The 16,465-nt window shown below is 57.4% G+C and overlaps 3 protein-coding genes across 3 annotated transcripts; all 3 read left to right on the top strand.

Annotated features, from left to right (window-relative positions):
* Window positions 1-2,710: 2,710 nt before the first annotated feature.
* KCNA7 (potassium voltage-gated channel subfamily A member 7) lies at window positions 2,711-7,117 on the top strand. The gene is made up of 2 exons (XM_027079269.1): window positions 2,711-3,393; window positions 4,394-7,117. Exons 1-2 carry the CDS (start codon window positions 2,839-2,841, stop codon window positions 5,210-5,212), a joined length of 1,374 nt encoding a protein of 457 aa, XP_026935070.1. The 5' UTR covers window positions 2,711-2,838; the 3' UTR covers window positions 5,213-7,117.
* A 2,032-nt stretch (window positions 7,118-9,149) lies between these two features.
* Window positions 9,150-12,822, top strand: NTF4 (neurotrophin 4). The gene is made up of 3 exons (XM_027080149.1): window positions 9,150-9,276; window positions 10,231-10,354; window positions 10,983-12,822. The coding sequence occupies exon 3, from the start codon at window positions 10,995-10,997 to the stop codon at window positions 11,625-11,627; it is 633 nt and encodes a 210-aa protein (XP_026935950.1). The 5' UTR covers window positions 9,150-9,276; window positions 10,231-10,354; window positions 10,983-10,994; the 3' UTR covers window positions 11,628-12,822.
* An 811-nt stretch (window positions 12,823-13,633) lies between these two features.
* Window positions 13,634-16,201, top strand: SAXO3 (stabilizer of axonemal microtubules 3). Its single transcript, XM_071066754.1, is given in 5 exon segments — window positions 13,634-14,231; window positions 14,332-14,454; window positions 14,457-14,493; window positions 15,590-15,945; window positions 15,992-16,201. Coding segments are annotated over 5 exon segments (831 nt in total). The 5' UTR covers window positions 13,634-14,107; the 3' UTR covers window positions 16,183-16,201.
* The last annotated feature ends 264 nt before the right edge of the window (window positions 16,202-16,465 follow it).

Here is a 16,465-nt window from a genome sequence, read left to right as displayed (position 1 = left end):
TCGAGGGCTCAGTTGCTCTGAGGCATGTGAGATCTTTCCCAGACCAGGGATCAAACCCATGTCCCCTGCATTGGCAGGCGGATCCTTTTTTTTTCTTTTTTTTTTTTTTTGCGGTACGTGGGCCTCTCACTGTTGTGGCCTCTCCCGTTGCGGAGCACAGGCTTCAGACGCGCAGGCCCAGCGGCCATGGCTCACGGGCCCAGCCGCTCCGCGGCATGTGGGATCTTCCCGGACCAGGGCACGAACCCGTGTCCCCTGCATCGGCAGACGGACTCTCAAGCACTGCAGGGAAGCCCTGCAGGCGGATTCTTAACCACTGCACCATAAGGGAAGTCCCATGTCGTATACTTTAAACGAGTGAACTGTATGGTATGTGAATTGTAGCTCAATAAAATTAAACAAGGAAGGAAGGAAGGAAGGGGGCTGGGGTAGATCAGAGGGCAAGATGGATGGAAATGATGCGTTCAGAGTACCAAGAGGCCACGTGTGGATTATCTAGTATCGTGGTGTGTGTTAACAAGCCACCCAAAGACTGTATGACTGAAAACAATAAAGATCATTTATCTCACTCACAAGTCTGCAAGCTGGGCAGGGCCTCGGGGAGAAGGCTTATCTCTCCTCCAGGGGGTAGCCTGGCTGGGGCAGGAGGATGTGCTTCTAAGATGGCTCACTCACGTGGCTGCAGGCTGGTGCTGGGGATGAGCTGTGAGTTTAGTAGCCTAGAGTCCTCTCCACATGGGCCTTGTCATCTAGCCTGCACAAGTGTCCCAAGGAAAAGAGTGGGGTGGAACGTTGCCTTTTATGACCCAACCTCGGAAATCACACTGCGTCTCTTCCAAGGTGGTCTGTTCGTTGAGGGTCTCACCAAAGGCTGGAGAATGGACTCCACAAGATAGGGTGTGACATGGCTTGGACAAAAAATACGGTCCTTTTTGGAAAAGACAACCGGGTACAGGCCAGGTTTTAGCAGAATCATCTATATGGGGATATTGAAATTATTAAGAATTATGACAGTCGTTTTAGAGTGATGGATATAGAGCCAGCATTGAAAATCTTCCATGAAAGAGTGGGAGTGGGCAGAAGGGAAAGAGATGAGTTCTTTAGGGAAGGCTGGGAAGAGGTGTCCATGGATAACTTGAGCTTCAAAGGAGCTGAGGGAGAATTGTCTGGAAGTGGCAAGAAGGAGCGCCCACCTCCAGGCTCAGTGGTAGGAGGGTGTTAAGAGATAAGGTTGCAGGCAGGAGAGATCGGTGCACACACAGCATTCAGAAACCTACAAAGAGGGATCTCTGTGGGCTCTGAGAATGAGAAAAAAAAAGAGAAAGGAGACCAGAAAGAAGGGAAAAGGCCAGAGAGATGGGGAGACAGAGACCCAGACACGGGTAGGGCCAAAGACCATGAAAGAAAGGGACACAGACACAGAAAGAGGGAAACAGAAATCCAGATGGATGGTGACATAGCATCCCAGAAAGAAATTGTAGACAGGAAGAGAACATGCCAGAATTCCTAGGGGGTTAAAACCTTTAGTGTCTCTCTCTACTCCCCCAGCAGAGGGCGCCCGGGGCATCATTCCCTGGAGTCCGGGTGTCCAATCCCCACGACTTCCCGCCAAGCACATCGGATGGGGCTATTTTTACCCCGTGTCATAGGACACCGGTGGCTGGAAGGCCATCGTCTGTCTGTCCTTTGGTCCCTTCGAGTGACCCTGCGGCATTTCCCCAGCCCACCCCTGACCTGTTCCTGGCAGGCCTGCTCTCCTTTTGCACTGTTCAGGGCTGCAGCTCAGGCCTTGCTGGGTCTAAGAAAGTCTGGCAGAGAATCCAGGTGGAGACCCGGGGGGTGGGGGTAGGGGCAACCCGAGCGAGGGCACCCCATGTGGGGGGCACACGCTCAGGGTTTAGAGCTGCTGGAGCATCCCCAGGATGGGGAAACCACCAGGACAATGGCAGAGACAACCTAGGGTGAATGTCAGAGAGAGATTCAGAGATATGACTCGGGAGAGGCTCGGTCCTCCAGAGGCCCTGAGACAGAGACTTGCAGTAATTCAGAGAAACAGGGAAAGAAAGATACCCAAAGGGGAGACCCAGAGAATCCCAGGGACAGAGACACAGTGGGCTGAGAGGTAATGAGACAGAAGAGACCCAGAGAGACAAGACGCAGAGAGACCCAGACAGAGGGGAAAGACAGAGACCAAGAGAGACAAGAGAGAAACAGAGATAGAGATACAAGAATATAAGAAAGACGGAGATTCGGAGAGACCAAGACACAGAGACTGACGGGAATCCCCACAGATGACCCTAGAACGGCAAAGCTCAGGGATAAATGACCCATAGAGATACTCAGAGATAAAACCCCGAGATCAGAGATACAGAGAGACCCAAAGTGAAGACACAGCCAGACACAGAGACATACAAAAGAACGAGAGAGAGAGACAAAGATGGAAATTTGTGACTCGAACAGAGCGGCTCAGATACTCATAAAAACATAGACGAGAGACATACACGGAAACCCGGAGAGACGCAGGACAGAGATCTCAGGCGTTGGAGAGACAGAGGGAAAGGAACCCCGAAGGCCAGGTGGACCCGGAGAAAGCGCAGCGCCGCGTCGCCTGGGGGTAAAGGGAGGGCGCCCCGGCAGAGGGCGCCCGGCCGCCCTCTGCCCCGCCGGGGTCACGGCGCCCCCTCCCCCGCGTCCTGGCCGCACGGCCGGGCTATTTTTACGCGTGGACACCGGACACCAGGCTGGGGCGGCGGCGGCGGCGGCGGCCGAGGCGGGGCCGGGCCAGGTCGGGCGTCGGGGCCACACGTCCGTCCGCAGGTCGCCGGGGCTGCGCGCACCATGGAACCCGGGTGCCCGCAGCCGTGCGGCTGCTGCGAGCGAGTGGTGCTCAACGTGGCTGGGCTGCGCTTCGAGACCCGGGCACGCACGCTGGGCCGCTTCCCGGACACGCTGCTCGGTGACCCGGTACGCCGCAGACGTTTCTACGACGGCGCGCGCCGCGAGTACTTCTTCGACCGGCACCGGCCCAGCTTCGACGCGGTGCTCTATTACTACCAGTCGGGCGGGCGCCTGCGGCGGCCGGCGCACGTGCCGCTCGACGTCTTCCTGGAGGAGGTGGCCTTCTATGGGCTGGGCGCCGCGGCGCTAGCGCGCCTGCGCGAGGAGGAGGGCTGCCCCTTGCCATCGGAGCGCCCCCTGCCCCGTCGCGCCTTCGCGCGCCAGCTCTGGCTGCTCTTCGAGTTCCCCGAGAGCTCGCAGGCCGCGCGCGTGCTCGCCGTTGTCTCAGTGCTCGTCATCCTCGTCTCCATCGTCGTCTTCTGCCTCGAGACGCTGCCCGACTTCCGCGACGACCGCGACAACTCGGGGCTCGCCGCGGTGGCTGCAGCTGGCCCGGTGAGGGGGCGGGGCCTGCGTGTGGAGAGGCGGGATTTGGGAGGAGCTGGACGAGGTCCACGGGGTCCTGGCCAATCATAAAGTGGGGTAAGGGGCAATGGGAGGTGGGGCCTCTCAGGAAGGTGGGGCCTGGCTGTGGATAGGCAAGGCATTGGGGGCCTGGTTGGAAGACCTGACCAATCAAAGGTGGGCAAAGGGCTGTGAGAGGTGGGCAAGCCAGGGACGGCGCCAGACCTGGGAACCCTACATTAAATCCTGGGCTGGGGGCGGGAAAGGTGTAGCTTAATGGGGCGGGGCCTGAGGATCTACATAGGAGGACCTGCCTTTTCAGAAGCCGTGCGCTGAGGTAGGTGAGAAACCCGGCTTTTGGAGGGCAGGAGCACTGGAGGACAGGTGTATTAAGAAATCAAAACTGAGGGATAAGGAGAGACTGAAAAATTGGGGGTCTATACGGCTGGCAGTAACCAATGGGAAGGATGGGCTGGAGGTAGTGAGATCTGGGACCTGAAGAAAGCCGCCGAGGGAGCTGCAGATGGAGGGGTGGGGCCTGAGGATTGGGGCAAAAGGAATCCATCATAAAGAAAGTTGAGCTGAGGGCCGTGAGGGAAGCGGCCCGGGTTTTGGCATAAAGATAAGGTGTTTAACCATTATGGTCCAGGCTGGGTTTGGGGAGGGCAGGGCACAAGGGAGTGGGGCCAGGATGGGGACCCTCCCCATCTGGAAATTCAACTCTGGGGGTGGGATATTGGGAGGGAAGAGATTGAGCCCTACTCAAGCATTATTTCAGGAGGCCCTGCCAATGAAGGATCAGGGACCCTAAAGTCAGCCTTCCCTGGGGGTCCCGAGAAGGAGTGTACTACAGCTAGGTCACCGGGGTTCTGGGGGTAGCAGCTATTGACCAATTTGTAAAGAAGTAGTTGAATATTTAAACAGGAAATATGGCCATTCCAGTGCGTCCCAGCCCTGGTATGGTCCTCCCTGAACCCCTTCCTCTCTGCAGTTTCCAACTCGGCTGAACGGCTCCAGCCCAGTGCATGGACCCCCACCTCGCTTGCCCTTCGATGACCCGTTCTTTGTGGTGGAGACATTGTGCATCTGTTGGTTCTCCTTCGAGCTGCTGGTGCGCCTGGCAGCCTGCCCAAGCAAGACAGCCTTCTTCAAGAACGTGATGAACCTCATCGACTTCGTGGCCATCCTGCCTTACTTTGTGGCACTGGGTACCGAGCTGGCCCGGCAGCGGGGGGTGGGCCAGCCAGCCATGTCACTGGCCATCCTGCGAGTCATCCGACTGGTACGCGTCTTCCGCATCTTCAAGCTGTCCCGGCACTCAAAGGGCCTGCAGATCTTGGGCCAGACCTTAAGAGCCTCCATGCGAGAGCTGGGCCTCCTCATCTTCTTCCTTTTCATTGGTGTGGTCCTCTTCTCCAGCGCAGTCTACTTTGCTGAGGCCGACCGGGCAGACTCCCATTTCACCAGCATCCCTGAGTCCTTCTGGTGGGCAGTGGTCACTATGACCACAGTTGGCTATGGAGACATGGCGCCCGTCACTGTGGGCGGCAAGATAGTGGGCTCTCTGTGCGCCATTGCCGGCGTGCTGACCATTTCCCTACCTGTGCCAGTCATTGTCTCCAACTTCAGCTACTTTTACCACCGGGAGACAGATGGCGAAGAGGCTGGGATGTACAGCCACGTGGACACGCAGCCCTGTTGCCCACTGGAGGGCAAGGTCAATGGGGGGTTTGTGGATCGAGAGGTTCCTGAGCTCCCACCTCCACTCCTCTGGGCTCCCCCTGGGAAACACATGGTCACCGAAGTGTGAGGACAGTTGAGGTCTGCAGAACCTCACATTTCCTTGGAGGGAGGGAGGGAGGGAAGGGAGGAAGGAAAGTTGGGGGGAGGGTGTTGGGTTTAGGAAGAACTAAGTTAAGTGGTAATGAGTTGGGGAACACTAAGTCTTATTGGGTCTTGAGTTGTGGATTGGTAGCTCCTGTGGGTACCTCCTGAGGTGACAGTGAATGGCAATGGGTTATGCTGATTTGAGGGGGGGGCTCCATCAGTTTGTATTGCATTGGGTTGTGTAAAGCTTGGGGTAGTGTGGAGATAGGTTTTGTCACATAATTTTGTGAGTTTCTTAGTTCCATGTTGGGTCGGGTTGGGTTACGAGTGTAGGTGAGTCTTGTCCAAGTGCATTATGCAGGATTCTGTGGTTTTATGAGTCCCCTAGGGCCATGTTGGATCAAGTAAGGTGGTCACCCACGGCACTGTTGGGACTGATTGTGTGTTCATGCATGGCACTATAGAGTTGGGTTGAGACACTGGAAACTGCGTGGCTTTGTGATTCTTCTAGGGCCATGTTATTTTAAGTTCTGTGAACTTGTGAGTCATGTAGAAATACGAAGAGTCATGTGATAGAATGTGAGCTTTCTAGGTCATATGAGGTTAAGTTGGGTTGGAATGTATGAGCATAGGAGTCTTTCAGGGTTCTGTTGCGTTGAACTGTGTAGAGTTATATGGCTAGAAGTTTGTCGGGGCTACAATGAGTTGAGTCGTAATGAGTTGTATAATCATGTGAACCTCGTAGGACCAGTTCAGTTGGGTCATACAACTGTTTGATTTGGGTTACATCAAGTTCCGTCCTTGAGTCCTGGAGGAACGTTGGGTTGAGCTGGACTGTATGTACGAGCACCACAGGGCCAGGCCATACTGGTTTGTTTTGCATTTAGTGGTAGCGCCAGGACCCAAGGATAACAGCACTGGGAAGGAATCATGTGTCAAGGAGTGAATATGGTACGTGGACTCTAGGAGACCAACTGAACTGGCTTGCCCAGTGTCATCCCCATAAGGGGCAGGGCTAAGTTCTGTATTTGTAGATTCAGTTGGTCACACAGAAGGCTTCTGGGTGACCTTGGAAGATGTAGATGCCCCTTCCGTTTACCCCACACCTGCTTTGTTTTGCCATTCAAACCCCTTCTCTATCTGTCTTCCCATAGAGTTTTCCTTCCAGACATGGAGATCAGAGCCACAAGGGAAGGGGAAAGGGGGAGAAACTGTACTCTGTTCAGACATGATGGGGGGATAGAAACCCAAAGGAGGGGGACAGAGAGCTGGGGAGGGATAGAGACCCAGAGAAAGAAAGAGAAAGAAACCCCAAGAGGGGAAAAAGACCCAGAGAGAGGGGGAGACAGAGACCCATAGGGGGCAGGTATCAGGAACCCAGAGAGCACGGGACAGAGACCCAGAGTTGGAAAGAGACCAGAGCACCCCAGAGAAAGAGAACCAAGAAAGAAAAAGGCAGAAAAAGTCAGTGCCCCTGAACCTGAGAGAGATGCACAGTGTATTCCATGGAATCACAAAGGGATCCCAAATCAGGATGCACCACCCTACCCTCCCGCAGCTCAAGAAGTGTGTCAGACAAACTGCAGGGCCCACTCTATCTTCCTGGGGAGAAAGCAGTGTCTCAGAGCATGGGAGTGGCTTCCCAAGGTCGCGTGGCTTGTCCCCGGGGAGGGATGGGGGGCTGGACTTGTGGCCTGCTGCTTGACCCTACATGTCCCCATCAGCCTGCTGGTCTGCACAGGACTTCCCGAGTCTAACAGCCTCATTTCTCACAAATGAGGAAACTAAGGCTCGAGGGAGGTGGGGGGTTACCCAAGGTCAGAGGTCTTTCAGTACTAAAAGGGCATTTGGAGGAGAAAGAAGAGGAGGATGGTTACATCATTAACATATATAGGGCTGCCTGTGTGCCAGGTAACTTTCAAAGTACTTGTATTCATTATTAAAATCCACCCAGTGGTTTACAGAGAGTTGTTGTTGTTATTTTTAGCTAGGAAACCACCCCCCTTTCTTTTTTGGTCAAATGAAATCTCACTTAGGAGCACCAGTGTGAAGCATCAGAGGGTGTGAACTGGTTTGAGGAGTCTCTCTTGACAACTCAGAATGTGGCTAACAAATTCCGTTTGGAAACCCCTGATTTAATCCAACCACCTTTTTACACAGAGAGAAGAAGGTACAGATTGTGAGAAGTGTTTGATAAAGGTTGAAAATAATGTAACCTTTAAATAATATAACACTTCTCTCCGAAATGGAGAGAAAGGCACATTTGGAAAAGAAACGGAGACAGACAGACCCCCCTCACAGTGACAGACACAGGGCAGAGTCTGGGAGGCAGGCACAGAGCCCAGCACAGGGACCCAAAGAGGAAGAGACACGTGCAGAGAGGACAGAGATACCCAAGGGGAGGAGGGAGAGCAGGAGAGAAGAGGGCGGCGGTCTGGGAGGGGGTAAGAGACAGGAGGGAGGACAAAGACCCATAGAAGGGGGAAGAGACCAGAGAGGAGGGGCCAGAGATCCAGAGAAGAGAGAGGGACAGGGACCCAGACAGAGAGGAGAGGGATAGAGAGAGAGGGGGACAGAGACCCAAGGAGAGAGGGGGAGACGGAAACTGTTTCCCATTACTCTTTGAAAACTCACCCCTACTACCCCTTCAGAGACTGAAAGTTGCATAAAGTTCCTCTGGTAGGGCGTGGGGCATGTTGGGTGCTTAGGGGTATGGGAAGCATGGCGAGGTCAGGGAAGTGACCTGAGTGGACACTCAAAGACTGAGAAGCGCCCCTCCTCCACCCCAATAAACAACCGCAGCAGCCTTCTGTGTGGCCTTGGCTCGGGGGAGAGGTGAGGGGAACACCCTAATCTGGGGACACCCTTCCCGCCACCTTGCCATGCTATATTTAGGCTGAGGGAGGGGTACGGGATGACCCCACCACCACCTCCACGAAGGCAGGTGTCGGCTTTCCTCCTGAAAATAGCTCCAGGGGAGGGGTGAAGCATTAAGTCTGTCCCAGGACTCCAACTCCTGTCTGATCTCCATCTGTCTTAAGGTCTCTCTTTCTCTGGGTCTCTTTCCCCCTTGTGGGGTTCTGTTCCCTTTTCTTAGCATGTCTGTCTCCTCTCTCTGCATCTGTGTCTTCTCTCTCTCTCTCTGGGTTTCTGTCTCCCTCTTTCTCTGGGAGTCTGTCCCCTTTTCCTCTCCATTTTTGTGCCTTTCCCCCACCTCCCTTCATCTGTCACTATTCACTTTCTTTCTCTAAGCAGGTCATTCTGTTGCCAAATCATATCTTTGTCTATCTCCGGGTCCTGGAATACCTTGACTTGCTCTTATCTGAACTCAGGACAAGACCCTCTCCCCAGTCCCCACCCAGGAAATTCCACCAGAGAGGACTTATGTGGGAGAGACCCCCCTCACCCAGCGTCTCCCCGGGGCCTCGGGCCTTATCACTTCCCGAGCCCAGCTGGTTAATGTCTGGCCTGGAGCTCCCGGGGGAGTTGGGGATGAGAGCAGAGGGTGGGAATCTGCCCGGGGATTGACACTTCACTGGCAAAAGAACGCAAAGGAATCTCAGGCCCAGACTCCTGGGTCTGAGGGAGGAGGCAGCTGGAGCTGAGGAAGAAGGGGCTGGGGGTCCAGACTCCTGAGTCTGAAGGAGGAGGGAGCTGCGCGGGCCCAGACTCCGGAGTCTGCGGGAGGAGGGGTCTGGGGGACCTGGACTCCTGGATCCGGGGGAGGAGGGGGCTGGGGACCCGGACTCCTGGGTCTGAGGGAGGGAGGGGTGGGTGCTGGCGCCTGGCCTCCTGGGACTGAGGCGGGCGGAGGGCTGAGCTAGCCAGGCCGGGCTTCCGAGGTCTCTGCACGTGTGTGGAAGGCGGGATTCCCCCGGCCCCTCCTCCGCCGTCGGGCGCCGCCCCGCCCCCGCCCCCGCCCCTGGCCCTCGGGAGCTTGTGCTGCGAGGAGCCGGTGGGCGACCGGGCGTCCCTGCAGCCAGCGGGCAGGAGGAGGAGCCGCCGCCGCGCCAGGGGCAGCCGGGGGAGCCGACGAGTGCGCCCCAGGTAAGAGCCTCCGCGCCTCCTTCCCCGGGATTCCGGCGTCCGGGTCGCCCTGCCCCCGGGTAGGGAGGGACGGGGGCGGGGCCTGCGGGGGCGGGGCCTGGCGGAGGAAACTGAGGCAGGAGGGCAGTGTCCCAGAGGGACAGCCCGTGACCCCCAGCGGGGTCTCAGGAGTCCGCACCCCCTGGCTAAACCTTCTGGGGGAGGGGGCCGGGGAGTCCGTATATCTGAGTACCTGGGAAGGAGCTTGAACTCCAACAAAACTCCAGAGTCTGAAGGAGGAGGGCACTGGGGGTCGGACTCCTGGGTTTGAAGGAAGGGGGATTTGGGGGCCTGGACTCCCGCATCTGAGGGAGGGAGCTGGGGACCTGAGTTCCTGAAAAAGGAGGCAGCTGTGGCCGGGGCTCTTGGGTCTGAGTGAGGAGGGGGCAGCTAGGGCCCAGGACTGCAGATCTGAGGCAGGAGGCAGCCGGGAACCTACACTCTGGGTTCTGGTTGGGTCAACATGTGCCCCTCTTCACAATTCCCCCTTCCCATTTCCCCATCTCCCAGCCAGGGCAGGCGGCCACGCCAGGTATGTGCAATAGAAGTCTTGGACGGGCCCTGGCCTGTCCTGTGAGGAGAGAACATTCCAGGAAGCAGCCTCGGGGACCCGGGGCTTCTTAAGTGTGGGCCCTCAGGGACCCGGGTGTCCAGGCCAGCCCTGCCCCCGCCCTGTCTGAGAGATGAATGGGCTGAGGAGGATGTAATCTTTTCCAGCCTCCTTCACCCTCAGCGTCTCCCCTCCCCTCTCCTCCCCCCATCTGCTTTCCATCCAGGAGCCATCACCTGGGCAGGGGGATGCAGCCTTGACTCTTGGTCCCTTACACTTTAAAAAGAACACTTTTAGAGAAGGGGAGTGTTCAGGCCCCCTCCTCCACCTGCCTCTATAACCTACCTGTTCCCTTCCTCCGCTAGGTGGTTGCCCCCTCCCTCTCCTGAGATGTCAGGAAGCAGGGGGCCACCTGCGTCCCCCACAGGGGCCCCCCGGAGCCTGGGGGCCCCCAACCCCGGAGCTCGGAGGCGGAGGAGGTGCTGACAGGTCTGGTAACCACCCACTTCTAATCAGTCCTCTCCAGGCCATCCTGTCCCAGAATCCACAGGCTTCCAGAATGTTCTAGAGAGACTGCAATATGCACACCCCTGCCAGTGTCTCCCAGCCCTGGGCCAATTTCATGGACAGGGAAACTGAAGCCCCACCTGAGAGGAAGTGTCTTGCCTTCACAGTGGCAGTTTTAAGCTGAACTTGGGTCTCCCTAGGATTCCAGAACATGACCTTTCTCAGAATTTTGGAAACTCAAACCTCCTCCAGACTGCAGGGCTTAGGGTTCCTTGGGGTTGTAGAGGCAGGATGGCAGAGTGGAGTTGCTGGGACAGGGTTCAAGTTCCACTTCTGGCATTTGCTGGCTGTGTGACCTGGTGCAAGTCACTAACCTCTCTGAGCCTGTATTTCCCCATTTGTTGGCTATTAATAGTAATCATAGTAGACTAATTATGATTAATCTAGAAGTTGAGCATTATCGAAGCCCTAGAATATAGGGTCCCCCCAAGTTCTAGAACAAGTGCCAGAACCGCCTCCCTGTGGTTCTGGCACACAGAAGTTCCCATCGGCCCCCCCACTAAGTTATTATCCTTCTCTCTAATTCCAGCTTCCCTCTCTCTATCCTCAGGTGCTCAGCGAGATGCTCCCCCACCCCTCAGGCTCCCTCCCCATCCTCCTACTTTTCCTCCTCCCCAGTGTCCCAATGGAGCCCCACGCCTCACCCTCACCCCTGCCCCCATTTCCAGTCCCCGAGTGGGACCTCTTGTCCCCCCGAGTAGCCCTGTCCAGGGGTACCCCCGCTGGGCCCCCTCTGCTCTTCCTGCTGGAGGCTGGAGCCTTTGGGGAGCCAACTGGCAGCCCGGCCAACCGCAGTCGGCGGGGGGTGAGTGAGACAGCACCAGCGAGTCGCCGCGGAGAGCTGGCTGTGTGTGACGCAGTCAGCGGCTGGGTGACAGACCGCCGGACTGCTGTGGACCTGCGTGGGCGCGAGGTGGAGGTGCTGGGCGAGGTGCCTGCGGCTGGCGGCAGTCCCCTTCGCCAGTACTTCTTTGAAACCCGCTGCAAGGCTGACAGCGCTGGGGAAGGTGGCCCCGGTGGGGGTGGAGGAGGCTGCCGGGGTGTGGACCGGAGGCACTGGGTGTCTGAGTGTAAGGCCAAGCAGTCCTACGTGCGGGCATTGACTACCGATGCCCAGGGCCGTGTGGGCTGGCGATGGATTCGAATTGACACTGCCTGTGTCTGCACGCTCCTCAGCCGGAATGGCCGGGCCTGAGGCCCATGCCTGGGAACTGGGCAGGTAGAGGAAGAAGAGAGCTGGATGCTGAAAGACCTCAGGGGTGGCCTGGCTGCTCTAGGCGTCAGTTTGGGAACTCGTCAAATGGTCACAAAAATCACAGCTCTCCGATTTTGAGAGCTCCATCTGGGCAAGAAAGACAGATGGTGAAACCAAATGGGGGTTTTGAAGGATGAATAGGAGTTCTCTTGGATGAACTTGAGGGTAATAATGATGATGATGATGATAGCCAATATTTTCTGAGTGCCTACTGTTTATGAGCTCTAATACACAACTTGTCAGATCAGCTCTGGTGGATTTGACCATTGGAGGCCCTCAGCTTCTAAGTTGCTGACCATGCGATCTCAGAGGACATCACCTTGCCCACCCTGGAGAGAGTGACAAGGAGGGGATATGTCAAGAAGTGTGTGTGGGAGCATAAAAACTGGAACATGTAGGCAGCTAGTTGGGAGCTGGGGTTCAAATGAGAAATCTTACTTAGTCAGATAGGGCAAGTGTTGGCTTAGATATTCTGTTTTGAGGTAGTGAGCTACCTATCACAGCAGGAGCACAAGCAAGGTTGAATGACAGGAGGTCAGGATGCTTAAGAGTTTGGCCTTGGTGGGGAGTTGGAATCAGGTTTCTACCCCTCTTCCCTGTCCCAACCTTTACCCTATACTAGTAAAGAAATAGACCTTACCATCGTCCAGCTTGAGTAGAGCATGAGGTTTTGACCAACTGGCCTGTCCCCTGGCTGGGATCAGGGGTGATTTGGACCCTGATCATCCTAGAATGAGCCAGGAAAATCCAACAGGAGAAGCGGCCCCAGAAGCCTGAATGAGGGGGTCAGTGGCACCCTGGGCCAGGCTGCAGAAGGCAGCCTCAGTTTTCCCTGTCTGAAGAACAGGTTGGTGGGATGAGATAATGGGGGCTGAGGAGGCAGAGGCTTTGACCAAAAGGGCTTTAAAGTGAGGAAGTGACAAGTCAGGGATAGACCTCACACCCTCAGGACACCCCTTCATATATTACCATTCCATAGCCACATGCAAACACAGACACACTTTTGCCCTTGTTTCTGCATCTCTGTGTTCTGGGTCTGTGGTTCCCGCTCTCTTTTCTGCCGCCTCCTTTGTTGTCTCTCTGTCTAAATTCCTGTCCCACCATCTCTGGGTCAGTAGCTCTCTTTCTGTCCCTGTTTCTCACTCACTGTCTCACCCATTCCTGTGTGTGTTTCTTTCTCATTCAGCAAAGCTCTTTCCACACCCCCCTCTTTATTGCTAAGTATTTCCCCGTGGGTCCCTCCCTCTTCTCCCACACCCATACCCAGGTGGAAGTTTTCAACCAAATCAAAGGCAGGCAGGACAGAAGCCGAAGCTGATGCTGAGCCCTTCAGCACACACAGGGAGGGAGGGAGAGCCCTGGGGAAGTCTGGAAATCGTTACCCAGCCCCTCACCCCTACCCTCTGCTGCCGAGGTGGGCTGTCCTGGCAGAGGGAGGCGGTGGCCAAGAGGGCCGGGACCCTATAGGAAAGAGGGATGTTTCTCATGGATGCCCTGATGCTCTGAGTAGCTCTGCCCTCCTCTCCCTCTGTTCCTCTATTTTTGGGTCTCTGACCACCCCCCGCCTCAGGTCTCTGTCCCCCTCTCTCTGCTGCTCCCTCTCTGGGTCTCAAACTCTCTGAACTCTGTACTTCTATTGCTCTCCCCCGCACTTTCTGCCCTCCTCTCCCTCTGGGTCTCCGTCCTCACCCCCCCCCATTTCTCTGAGTTTTTGTGCCCCTTTTGGGGTCTCTGTACTCTCTCAAAATCCTCCTCTCTCCTGCCTGGGTGTCTTTCTCACTCCATCCATCTGCACGCCTGCAGGCCCTTCATTGGCTGGGTTTAGGATGGGCGGGTTCTGTCACCCGGGGCAACAGCAACAACGAGCCGGCTCCTGCTAGGCTACGGGGCGGGGGTGGGACCATGGCGGGTCGGACCCTAGCTCGGCGCTACGGTCCCCCACGGTCCCCCACCTCTGGGACCAAGGTGCCTGGATCCCAGCCCAGCTGGCATCTCACCAGCAGTGGCGTCGCCCACCACTGTATCCCGCCCGTGCCCTTTCCCCCGCCCACTGTGCAGGTGAGAGGACCCTAGGCTCTTAGTCAAGAGGAGACTGGGGGCCCAGACTGAAGGAGGGGCCTGGGGATCCAGACATCTGCTGAGAGAAAAGGGGATTCCGGGCTTAGAGTCCTGTCTGACAGAAGGAGGAGGGTTCCAGGGACTGGGTCTGAGAGAGGAGGGGTCAGGGAACCTGGATGCCTGGAACGGGCGGTAGGAAAGGGCTGGGGACTGACTGGGAAGGATCAGGGCTTGCGGACGAGACTCCTGAGTCCTTTTAGCTGACGTCCTGCACCTTCTCCTCAGTCCACGGTCGCGGAGCCCCTGCTCCTGGCCGCAAAGCAGGATTTGCATATTTGGGCTTTCGACGAGGTCACCAACAGATGGGAGACAACCTCGGGCTCGGCTCACGTGCCCAAGACCCACGGCGGGCCCTACGCGCAGCCCAAGGCCCCAGAACCTGCGGACCGCACGCGGATTGTGGGGATCAAGGATGTAGCGGAAAAAGTAAGGTTCTGGGATGCCCAGGTCCGCGGGAGACAGGGCTGGGGACCGCACTGGAGTCCCGTGCACCCTCATGTTGTGTCCCCGCGTCGTCTTCTTGCAGCTCAGACACCGCGGCTGGCGCCTCCCTCTGATCACAAAGCACCAGTGCAGTGAGACGAGGGCGCAGTACGCCGGCTGGCCCAGCCTGGACCGGGGCGCCACCTCCTTCATCGGGCCCCAGCCCCTGGAGCTTGCGGACCACAACCGCGGGGGCCCTTCCCAGGTAGCGGAGAAGACCGCAGTGGCAGGGTCTGGCAGAGCTTTGAGACCCTGGGGCGGGGTCTGAGGGAATTTTGAGTCTGGGGTCTAAAGAGTGGGACAGAATCTGGAGGTTACATTGAGTGGGGAAGGGGCTTAGGCCTTTTGAGGCGGAGCCAGGAGGAGGAGGGGACTGGAAGCCCGAAATCCCAGCTCTGAGGCTGGGGCCACAGCTAGTAAATCCTGGGGCGGGCCTAGGAGGCGGTTCTGAGGCTGTGGGCGGAGCTAGGTAGCCTAATATACGTGTGGGCGGAGCTTGAATATCTGAGGCCGGTCTGGGGCGGAAGGCGGGGCTGGCTTCCCCTGTTAGGGTGGTGTTAAGGAGTAACAGTCGCCCGAGGCGCAGCTGAATTCCAGGGGCGGGACCGAGAAGGTTTGAATCTAGGGGAGGAGCAGGGAAGGTTTTTTAGTGACTGGGTGCTTGGCTTTGTGTCCGATGACGGGCAGAAAGTATTTGGATTTTGGAGGTGAGGCTAGTAAGGGTTCTGATTTGGGGAGCGAAGCTGAAGTGCACTGGCCAGGAAGGATTCTGATTCTGGGGGCGGGTATCGGCCTGGTTCAGAGGCGCTGTTGAGGCCAAAGGAAGAGGAATTCCGTCTGGGACAAAGGGCATGAAAAAGGGTATGAAACCTTTCTTGCTCATCCCTCCTCCCGCAATCCTCCTCAGGCTCTAATCCCCTGGACGAAGAACCCCGAGCTGGCCGGCCGGCCTTTCACTATTTCTGACCGGGGCATCCTGGACCGCCATCAGCTCTATCTGACCACTTCGGCCCGGGACTTCCAGGCCTATTCGAAGTGAGCCTGGGTCCTCCCTTGGCACCGACCCCCTGCACAGCCCCCGCATAGGCTGGTGGGACGCCGAGACCCCCGGTGTTGGGTCCCCGTCTCTGACTCAGTAGTCTCGGCCTTCAGCTCCTGCACGCGCAGTAATCAGAAGTTCAGACCCAGCCCCTACCTTTTTTAGCGCCCTGGTACACTTAGTGTCAACTCTCAGGAACAGGAAGCCTGCAAACGGCCCAAGAAGGAGCTCTGGATCTGGGGACGTGGCCCTGAGGGTCTAGGGCGGGCTTCCTTTGGTATTTGAGTCCCCCAGATAACTCTTTTCTAAGGATGCGAAAAGTCCCAGATTCCACGCCCTTAAATACCTCGAGGACCCAGGAATCCAGGCTAGGACTCCCCAGTCTCATGCTTCCTAAAGGGTCCCTGACTCCTACAAATGTGTCCTCGAGGATCTATCTAGCTGTGCCCTCCCCATCGTGCCTCCACCCCAAACCCCGACAGGAAGGAGTTGTCAGGCTACCCTCGCAAGGACTCGATGACTTCCTGGAGCTTCGGGGAGACGCCCCAGGCCTGAGGCCCCGGCCCGAAACAGCCGCCCGGTCCGTGCTCCTCTCGGCCACTCCGGCCGCCGAAAATCCGCGTGCCCCGCGCCCGTCCGGTGATGCCAGTCGTGCCGCACCGCGGGGCGCTGTCTCTGGCTCAAGAATCCTACAGCCCCTCGCTGCACCCACTCCGCCGGCTCGACCGTTTCTGCCCGCTGGAGCCGCCCTGGGGCGGCCCCCACTGGAAACCCGAGTCAGACATCTACAGCGTGCCGAAAGCCTACAGCACCGAGAACTTCAACTACGGCAGCTTAAAGCCGGCGCTGGCCTGAGCCAGACGGGCCAGCCCCGCCCTGGACACGCCCCCCAAGCGGGGGCGGGGCTGAGCCTGGAAGACTGGGACTAGGGGTACACTGGGTGGGGCTAAGACGGGACCCCCGCCCACCACCTGGGGGCGGGGCAGAGCTTGGACCGTGGGCGGGGCGAATCTAACAGGTCCACTCGATCACGGGGGCGGGACTGAGCCTGGAAAATGTACCTTGGGGCTGTGGGCTAGAGGGTGGCACACACCCTCTGCGGCGGAAAGGGCAGAGCTTATCTCAGTCGACGACAGAG

This window comes from Aethalodelphis obliquidens, unplaced genomic scaffold (assembly GCF_003676395.1).
Source record: "Aethalodelphis obliquidens isolate GAN/ISIS:26980383/991018 unplaced genomic scaffold, ASM367639v1 scaffold43, whole genome shotgun sequence".
Classification (NCBI taxonomy): domain Eukaryota; kingdom Metazoa; phylum Chordata; class Mammalia; order Artiodactyla; family Delphinidae; genus Aethalodelphis; species Aethalodelphis obliquidens.
The sequence above is the reverse complement of the archived record's forward strand: the minus strand, read 5'-3'. Positions and strand labels throughout refer to the sequence as shown.

Bases quoted from the DNA above. Each gene is read 5' to 3' on its own strand.
- KCNA7 (XM_027079269.1), top strand. From the start codon at position 2,839: ATGGAACCCGGGTGCCCGCAGCCGTGCGGCTGCTGCGAGCGAGTGGTG. The intron at 3,394-4,393 runs GTGAGGGGGCGG...TCCTCTCTGCAG, and splicing joins CGGTGGCTGCAGCTGGCCCG to TTTCCAACTCGGCTGAACGG.
- NTF4 (XM_027080149.1), top strand. From the start codon at position 10,995: ATGCTCCCCCACCCCTCAGGCTCCCTCCCCATCCTCCTACTTTTCCTC.